A 10,069-nucleotide genomic window follows, 5' to 3' on the forward strand; every position below is an offset into this window, starting at 1 on the left:
TAACTTTATTTTTGTTTTTGTGGGCTAGGTTTTTGATATTTTTTGAAGCCTTGCTTAAGCTCTGGGTTTCTTTTTTGCAATCAAGTTAATGGTTAACACCTTAACATTTATTATAACTTACTATTACAGATTTGATTTTAGTAGGTTCACTGGAGAGAGTCACTAAAAGTGTGAAAAGAGGTTATGACAGCAACATCCTGCTCTCTTCTCAAAGATGGACAGAGATGTGTTACCTGCTGGTAAACGTTTTTCTTCATGATGAAACAGTATGGATCAGAGGATTTTCTAAGGGTCTAGAACTCAAGTTTTTCTTTAATCGAATACAAAAATATGCATAGAAAAATAAGTCTATTTTACATTATTTTTTTTTACACTGTTCTGCCTCCGGTTCCTTATCTTTCTCTCATTGTCAACTGCACCCGTGCGGCCCCCACACCTTCATAACTTCCCACAGAGCATTTCCAGCATCATATCATCCATGCTGACTGAACCGATGACGGGCCTGAAAAACAGTTCCGCAAGGACATTGGCATTGACGTATCTCAGTAGGAAGAGGGCGCTATTCAGTTGGGCGAATCTGATGTGGTGCCCCCTGTGCGTCATCCTGATGTGGTCGCTGAGTATCTGCTGAGTTCCCCACTGAAGTCCCTGGATGTACGTGACGCACTGCAGGCCTGGCAGGCCTGGAGGAGAAAAAGGGAGAACAGTCTCTTTATTGGAAATAGCTCACTCAGCATCCTTGGCTCGCTTTTTAAATATACCCATTTCTGCCCCTTCCCACATTAAACAAGAGTTCAAGCTTCCTACTGCAAAGGGTTTCTAGAACAAGGATAAAATGCCAAACCAGTTCTAAGTTTTCAGAAGCAATGCTTCCAAGAATGAACTATCACATAGTTATTTAATAGTTACTGTGTTTGTAGCCTCACATTTGAAAACTGCTAGGCCGGAGCCAAACAGATACACATTTATTCAATATGACAGTAGAATATCACTTAATGAATCAAGGCTCCAATTTACTGTGCAAATAGGAAGACATTAAAATTGTTTCCAGAAGTGAGCACTCTACATTTTACCTATGGGAAACAGGCCATTGGAGAATGACTACAGGTTTTGCCAGATGACAAATATTTTAGCATCCTCCCTTGAATTTCCCACCAATACAGTGATTAGCCAGCTGGTGGTGGTAAACCTCACAGCCACAAACAGTGACTCTTGAGGTGCATCCTAACTGTTTGCCTACAGGCTGATTCTAGTCTCCAGGCCTTTAGTAATTTAAGAGATAACACTGGCCATTTAGCTCATTGTACTGTGATTTCCGTATTGGGGAAGGTTTAAAAAAATTGATTCTAATGATTAACACAAAATCATTTTTAAAATAATACTAAAGAGGTCTACTAAAGTCAGAGGTCTTTAAAAGGTTAAAAAGTAAACATGCAAACATCATCGATCACCATATGGCTCAAAAGTAACTTTACTGACAGGGAATGCTTGACCTCCTTGCAGTATAGTGTGAAAACCCCAGTAAAACTGAATGAAATACAATGCAGGAAAGATAAAGTGCCTGGAAGTTTTATCAGGAAGGTGGTAAGAGGAGGCTGCTTTAAAAGTTCTTTGAGGCTGCATGACAGTTATATTACTGTCAAGTTCCTTAACTTGTATTTAAATAATTGCGAATTTATTGTACTGTTTAAAAGTTCTCAGTGATTAAGACAATCAATTTTCCTTCCCTTTCCTACAAAATCCAGCAGTTAACTATTTCAATAACACCCTGGTAACCAACAGACTAGCAGGACCAGCCAGAATTCTTTGAAAAATTACTAATAGTAATAGGCAAGTCATTCCTATTATAGGCAAATGTATCTGATATATTGAGAATTAAATAAAGCCACATCTGTACTCCATCTATACTGGCCACACACATTAACATCCCCTAGTACCCACACTCATTATCCAGGCTTAGACCCTGTATTATTGTTTGAATTCCACTGGTGTAGGCACGAAGAGGCTTGCCTGAACCACCACCAGCAACGTGAAGCTCCTCTAGGTCCAGATTCACGCTCCTTAAAACCTCATTTTGTAAATTCCCTGTCACTTTCCTCTGCTTTCAGAACTCACCGTCCTTTTACACTGCCCCCTCCCAAAAGACATGCCTATAAAGTAAATTCAGGAAAGAGAAAATGCAGACAAATGGACTCCACAATTTGAAAAAAAGTTTAAACACAAAGATCAGGACACACAAAAGGTTAAACATCAAAGAAAGGCCACACGCTTATTAGCAGGTGCATTTGTTTGAAACACACTCAGCTGATTAAATTCAGTGAGAGAGGATTCAGAAAAGCAGAGAGAGAATGAGAGAGATGGTGTGTGTGTGTGTGTGTGTGACCAAAGTATACAAAACAGGGTGGAGGGCAAGAGGGGAACTCGTGGAATACAAACTTCTGGAAGCTGAGCCCCTGCCTTTCTTTATTCCAACATAACAAGGCATGTGGTTGATGTTTAACAACACTGACTGAAGGAGTGAGAAAACGCTATTTCACAAATGATCTTAGGAACCACCTTGGGCACTTACTACAAATGCAGATTCACAGACCCTGGACCACAGCTACCAAGTCAGAACCTCTAGGCAAGAGCCTGGTAAGACTTTGAACTAGCCTCTCCCCACACTCCGTGGCATTCCTTATCCACAGCCAAGTTTGGAAAAGAATGATAGCAGCAAAAGGTGATGTACTATGATGGCTGGGATGAGCAGAGATCTCTAGGTACGGAAATGTGACTTCTGAATGAAATATTATCCTATTAAATACTGCTCTATACCCTTTCAAAAAACTACTGGGCAGGAGGCAAGGACATAACCACAGACTCTTGCTGTTAGGAAAAAAAGGTGTTAAGGGAACACTATAAAAACTATCCCAGCTCAAGTTGCCTGCAAACTTTGTGCCCGCTTGTGACCTTTCTGGAGGGACTCTGGTCAAACACAATTCTCGTAGTATGACATACTCAAGAAAAGGTGCTGGGCGGTCCAGGGAGATATTCTCTCATGATTCGGTTGCACCGTGTGGGGCAGAGTGTCCAGCACGTAACAACCTGAAAGTGTTGCAGCAGACATCCTGTGGGGCCCAGGAGACCCACGCTCCACGACTCAATGGGCTCCACGACTCACTGGCGGTTATTGTGGGACTAGGCTACCTAACCTGCAAATGGGGTGGAGTAAGGATGAACGGTAGAGGGGCTTAAGAGGTGCCTAAGGTCTCTGCAAGCTCTAAGAGACAGGGCCCCTGCTGGTGTTTTTTCCCTGCCCCCTTGGTGCCCTGATAAAGACACTTGGAGGATGAGATAGTCCAGCTGTTTAGGACCGTAAAAATGATCATTCAGGGGCAGAACCATGAAACACTAAGTCCAGTGTCCCGAACGGCTGTGCCCTCGGGGGATAGTATAGGACTCCTTAAGTAATGTTTACTTTCTTGCCAGCCTGCGTACATTTCTTCGAACAAAAAGTTCTAGTAAATTTCAGAACTGGGTTTCAGGAAAACATGTTGCAGAATTTGCGGTGAACGCGAACTTTTTTGTTTTAAAGCTATACTACTGGATTTAAAAAACTAGAGCGTAAGGACAGCCCTGTCTCTTGCAGGCACAAACTCTTCCTTAGTAACCGAAAGGGGTAGAGAGAAAATAAACCTCATCAAACAACCTCCCTGCTCTCCGCTGAGTGTCTGGCAGCAGCCCACCCACTAGGAGTGCTTTCTGGAGCTCCCCCAACTCTGCGGAGTCACTCGCGATTCTTCGCTGGTGCCTCGACACTCCCCTGACCACAGAAAACTCTTCAGTGCCTGCGCCCCGGGTACGCACTAGCCCAGCGCTTTCCTGAACAGAGAAAAGCCTGCGCCGAGGCTGCGCCCTTACCTGGGTTAAAGAGCACGGTCCCCTTGAGGTACGCGTACTCCTTGGTACTGATGTCCAGGCTCCAGCACTTGGCAAGGAAGCATTTGATGACTTGGACTTCAGCGGCAGACGGCAAATGCCCGGCCTCCAGCGGCCGTACCAAGTGTGGCGGCAGCGGGGACAGAGGCGGCGGTTCGTCGCCCGCGGTCTCCCGCCGCCTGGTGGTGAGGATCCTCTGCAGCAGGCTGGGCTCCGTGATCTCCACCGTCTCGAAGTTCAAGCGGTCCTGAGCCAGCTCGAGCATGAGCAGCGGCGCCCAGCAGTTGCGCACCAGCACCAGTTGCTGGTCCAGAGGGAGCACCTGGAAGCAGGGTAAGTACTTGACAAAGCGCATCGTCTTCAACAGGCCGGCCGAGGCAGCCTCGCAGACCACCTGTGGACTCTTGAGGGCCACCCGCCGCTGGGCGCCACACTGGGGGTCCCAGAAAGGGGCCGCGAGCTGCGTCTCGGGAGCGGCGTGCGCCAGCTTTGCGCTCATGGGCAAGTGGTGGAGGATGCCGTCCTGCTGCGGGTGGTCGTCCCCGCAAAAGCTGCAGCGGTACAGGAGCGCCCCTGCCCGCCCACCCGGCAGCGCATTTCTGCCCCCCAGGCCCTGGGCGCCGTAGGAGCGGTCCCACCACGCGCCCCTAAGCCGCGCTTCGGGCGCTTCCGGCGCCACGTGCGTCTGCTTTGCACTCGTGAGCAAGCTGTAGAGGATGCTGCCCTGCCGCGGGTGGTCTTCACCGCAAAAGCAGCAGCGGTACAGGAGCGCCATGGCCCGCCTCTCCGGCAGCTCCTCTCTGCCCACCGGGGGCTCCGAGCCGCACGAGCAGCCCCAGCACGCGCCCCCCGGCCGCTCCTTGGGCGCCTCCGCAGCCGCTTGCGCCTCCTTTGCGCTTGTGAGCATGCAGTAGAGGATGCTGCCTTGCCGCGGGTGGTCTTCCCCGCAAAAGCAGCAGCGGTACATGAGCGCCCCTGTCCGCCCCCGCGGCAGCTCCGCTCTGCCCACCAGGGGCTCCGCGCCACACGAGCAGCCCCAGCACGCGCCCCCCAGCCGCGCCTCGGGCGCCTCCGCAGCCGCGTGCGCTTGCTTCGCGCTCATGAGCATGTTGTAGAGGATGCTGTCCTGCCACTGGTGGTCCTCGCCCGCCATGGCCCGTGGTGCCCGGAACCCGGGTCTGTCCGGTGGCGGCCGCCTGGGATCTATTTATGTCAAGCGCGCACGCACGCGCATCGGCCGTCTCCGCCAGGGCGAGGGCGCGGAGGGGGGCGCGGCGCTGTGCTCTGGTGTGTTCGCCCTTGACCTCAGCGGTTCCGAAGGGGCAGATGCTCCTTAAAAGCTGGGAATAGAGGAGGAACGGAGGCAGGGGAGCTCCTGAACCCTTCTTTCGTCTCATTACACCGTTCCCTGCCTCTGGAAGACAGAGAAGAGAGCAGGGAGCAGGTATTTGGGGGCACTGTTCGAACTCTTTCCCTTGAACCCGGGCATATAATTTGCTCCCTTTATTGGGAGGGCAGAGGTGCCTAATAAAGGAGGGAAAATCTTTTTCTGCGCCAACTTTGCATACTTTCATTAAGTGATCAAAGTTTGCATAACTTCTGTTTTGCATATGTATAGGGAGGTCTCATTTTCAGAGAACTTGAAAAATATAGACTTTGGACCCGCGCTATCAGCATTACATGGTAACTTGGTAGAAATGGCCAATCTCAGTCCCCAGCCATACCTTCTGACTCTGAATCTGCATTTTAACGAGGTCCCCAGGGGGATTTGCATGCACCTTAAATTTTGAAAAGCACTGGTCTAGGGATGCTGTCAAAAGCGTTTTTGTTGAGTCCATTTGATATTTACCAGCACCCACTCTGTCATAGATGCTGTGTTAAAGAGCTGGTAGAGTGACCAGGATGTAACAGTGGCTAATGTTTGGGGCTATAATATTGCCAAAATGGGGCTAAAATGTTGCTACAGTGAGAACTTTGGATTCTTCTAGAGGTAGTACCTTGGATAGTTGTGTAATTAACATTTCTTCTTCCACTCCTCCTAACTGAATAATGAGAAACACAGGTTTCAGGAAGCCTGGATCCTTTAATCCTCTCTTGCCACGCAGGCTTCTTCCCTGAGTTCTCCACAGGCGCTGAGATCAGTGGGTCTCTCCACATCACCACCTGCCTGTTGTATAACTAACTGTTTCACCACCCAGCTGGGGAACTTCACAATTACAGCCCTTTAGTCCTCAAATTCCTCCTTTCCAAAATGGGAGGTTTGTTTATTGATTTCGAGGGTCCAGGACTGAAGACTAGTGTATACCAGCTGGTATAGGATTATCTTTTTCCTTTTGTAGTTTCTCTGGAGCCTGGCATTCTGAGCCTAAAAGGAAAACCTGGGAGACACATATTTGCATTCAACCTGGAACTTTATTCTGTCTGTGAGCGGCCCTATAACACAAAGGTTAAATCTCCAACCCTGGCACCAGATTGCCTCAATTTTAATTCTGGCCCTGACACTTAGTAGTTCTGTGGCCTTGGGCAATGTATTGGTTTCCCACTGCTGCTGTAACAAATTACCACAAATCTAGTGGTTTAAGGCAACTCAAATTTATTATGTTACAGTTCTGGAGGCCGGCAGTCTGAAATCAGTTTCACTGGGCTAAAATCAAGGTGACATTCCTTCTGGAAGCTCCAGGGGAGGATCTGTTTTCTTGCCTCTTCCAACATCTACAAGCTGCCTGTATTCCTTGGCTGCTTGCCACGTCACTCTTACCTCTGCTTCCATCTCCCTTATTACAACGGGCAAAGCGAGATGGTTCAGAATAATCTCATCCCAAAATTTTTTACCGTATAATATATTCACAGGTTCTGAGTATTACAATATGGACATCATTGGGGTGGGGGGCCTTATTTAGCTTTCCACAGGAAAGCCTTAGGCCCCCTGTGCCTCACTTCCCTTATTTGTGAAACGTGGACAGTAGTCTCTGTGAGATAGTCCCCATACATGAGTTACTCTATGTCAGGTGTTTGCCTGGTACATGGTAAGTGTAGGCTGTATCAACCATTCTCTCCCTCCCCTCCCCTTTTTAAGAAAATGGGTGATAACTTGAGGGATAGGAGATGATATTTACACCATCACCGCCATTATTCCATCTCTCCTAGGGAAGCCCACCCTCACTCTTCACCCAGAAGCGGTCTCTCTTTTTCTCTGCATGTCCACGTTTCTTGGCCCAGACTCAAAAGCCCGAATGGGTCATCTGGTCCGCACCAATAATAGATATTGAAAATGTTATCTCATTGTCCATCTTATCATTTGCCATTTGCAATATTGTAGCTACTGTTTGGGATGTTGCTATTGCTACATCAGTGGTCTTCCTGCTTGATGAACCCCTACTATCAGCCTTGCTGAAAGACCCAGCTTACCCCAGTCCCCACCTTAAGTTGCCAGCGATGGTTACTTTTTTTATTATGTTACCCTATATTATTTTCTTCCTAACATTTATCAGAATCTGATAGGATTGATTGATCTCATATGATGCTTGTTGATTGTTTCCCCCTAGTAGTATACAAGTCTCTAGAAGGCAAGGAATCGGTCATTCTATATCCAAGCAACTAGAACAAAATCTGGCAGACAGTAGGTGCTCCAACATATTTGGTGGCCAACTGTACCTTTATTTTTTTTTTATTTTTTTTAAATCTTTACTTATTTTTGAGAGAGAGAGACAGAGTGTGAGCAGGGGAGGAGCAGAGAGAAAGGGAGACACAGAATCTGAAGCGGGCTCCAGGCCCCGAGCTGTCACACAGAGCCCGACATGGGGGCTCGAACCCACGAACCATGAGATCATGACCTGAGCCGAAGTCAGACACTCAACCGACTGAGCCACCCAGGTGCCCCCCAACTCTACCTTTAGAAAAAGAGAAGGCTCATAGTTTCAACACAGGGCAAGCATTCCCTCACTATTCTTGCTGCGCCCACCCTAGAGGGAGGAGAAATTAGCAAACCCCATAGGACTGAGCTTTCTGGAGGCCTTTTTTTGCTGCTCAGAGTGTTACAGGCCCTGTGGGAACGTAACAAGAGGACTGAGTGAACAATCAAAAGACATGGCTTTGAATTTGGGTTCTTCCATTCTAAAGATAAAACATTGAACAAGACATTTCAGCCTTCACACTTGTGAAATGGGGCAAGTTCTCTAAACCTTTGTTAGTTAGCAGGTACAGCCTGTTCTCAGTCCTTCAAGGGTTATTCTTATTTTTTCTCTCAAGGTAGCCCTTGAGAGAAATGTTTGCTGACCTCATTATTACACTGAAAATGTAAAGCAACTTACGTTTATATTCATTTGCTTTCAGAGCATTTAACCATATGTCAGGCTTTTCACCTATGAAACCAGAAAAAGTGCTTTAAGCTATTTTACTATATGTACCCTAGCCCTATATGGTTGAAGGGTTTTTTTAAATAAAACTCTTCATCTTATCAGCTATATTTTTTTAAATCCGAGTTACTGAAGCCCATTTTTTGTTACTTTAATCATGCACATCTTGCACGTATTTGATGCCTTTGACTTTGCCTTTCAAGCACGTCTCAAACTGAAGCCTCACTTCAGCGCTGAGAACCACAGACTTGTAGCATGTTGGTTATAATCCCTGTTATTTCCCAGTAGCAGAGTCTTCTGATCTTCTCGAAGTTGCAGTCTTCTATTTGCAACTCTGAAGGACTTTCTAGATTCTTTGGATTGACTGTTGTTAAGGAGAGATGGCCTGCGTGTCCTTCACAAGTTTTCATCCTGAGAAATGTCAGGAGGAAACTGACTTCATCATTCTACTTTCCATTTTTTCCCCTGAACAAATAGTTCCTGAGAAACAAAATCATCCAAACACACCAGTGCAGAAATTTGCACCAAGTAAGGCCAGCCTGCTGGTTGCTACGGGATCAGTGAAGACATAACCTTCCAAGGCAGGCACGAGCTTCTTCATTGGATTTGTTTTGTGTCCTCAGACCACTGTGACAGCTAGACAAAAGGACACTCATCAGCTGCACCTGTCATGTGCCGAGTGTGTCCACAACTGCAATTTGGGTATTTACACTGAGTCATTGTTCGGTGACCTTGGTCAGTTAGACACCTGCTCTGCGGAATCCATTATCTGTTCCAACTCAGGATGGGAGTAACGCTGCTCTGCCTGCTTGAATGCAACCTTCGACTTCAAAGTAATGCACTTCTTGCTAAAGAACGGAGGAGTGTAGTACAGGTGGGGAGAGAGCCGGGTACAGTTGGAAAACTGACCTTTGCGCAGCAAGCTCCTCTTGACCTAGGAAGGCATGATGATCTGAAACCTGATACGGATTTTCAGTCCAGGTTTAAGAGAGCTGAAATGCCTCAGGATTCAGTTCCTTCAGTAAATAGGTGGCAGGGAGTGACAGTAGTGTTTTCCTTGTTCTTCAAGGTAAATGTTGGGAAATGCCATTGTGGAAGAATAGTGGTTGATAAAATCCAAGAGATAGCCTCCTTCCTTTTCCTTTCCAAGACCCAGAATGTTTAAAGCTCTATCTATGGAAGAATTCACAGGCTTCAGCTGCTGAGTCATGAAACCCCTAAAGAAGATCAACTCATCATTATATATTTCCTCCAGATGAGCTGCGAAGAAGGTAATCCACTGCCTTAAGGGTCACATAGCTACTAAGGTAGAATAATGCTGCTTATACTCACAGCAATTCTGAAATGTTCTAAAATCCACTTTCCAAATCAAAGAACCACTCCATTTAAGGAAAACATGTTCATCCAATCAATTAATTTTACTGCATCAACCAATTTTGCATTCAGCCCAGGACCGGATCATCCGATTATCTAATTAATACAGTTGACTGGCAGGTTGAAAAATGCCCCTTCACTGGACAGGCTATTAAAATTGATTTGACTGGTCAATTTGGGAAGCATCGCTCCCTTGGCCCACATAGCTATGCCCCCTAATGGTGATGGAAATTTTATTAGACTTCTGTTTGTATTGGGGTCTGGAACTGTTATAATATCTCCCTCCCAGGAAATTGCTTTCTTTTTCCCTCCTCCTTGACTTTTCTTAGCAAGTTCCTCCCCACGACTAGTGTGTATCTAGAGTGCCTTGTACATTGCCTGGCATATTAAAAGCACTCAGGAAACACCTGCTTAATGAAACA

The 10,069-nt window shown here is 46.7% G+C and overlaps 1 protein-coding gene across 1 annotated transcript; it reads right to left on the minus strand.

Moving 5' to 3' along the window:
- Positions 1–438: 438 nt before the first annotated feature.
- NR0B1 (nuclear receptor subfamily 0 group B member 1) lies at positions 439–5,071 on the minus strand. Its single transcript, XM_047075811.1, has 2 exons — positions 3,901–5,071; positions 439–683 (listed from the first exon to the last, which is right to left on the minus strand). The coding sequence occupies exons 1-2, from the start codon at positions 5,069–5,071 to the stop codon at positions 439–441; spliced, it is 1,416 nt and encodes a 471-aa protein (XP_046931767.1).
- Positions 5,072–10,069: the final 4,998 nt, after the last annotated feature.

This window comes from Lynx rufus, unplaced genomic scaffold (assembly GCF_022079265.1).
Source record: "Lynx rufus isolate CCGP_SWC_20201006 ecotype Redwood Valley unplaced genomic scaffold, mLynRuf1.p SCAF_14, whole genome shotgun sequence".
NCBI lineage: Eukaryota > Metazoa > Chordata > Mammalia > Carnivora > Felidae > Lynx > Lynx rufus.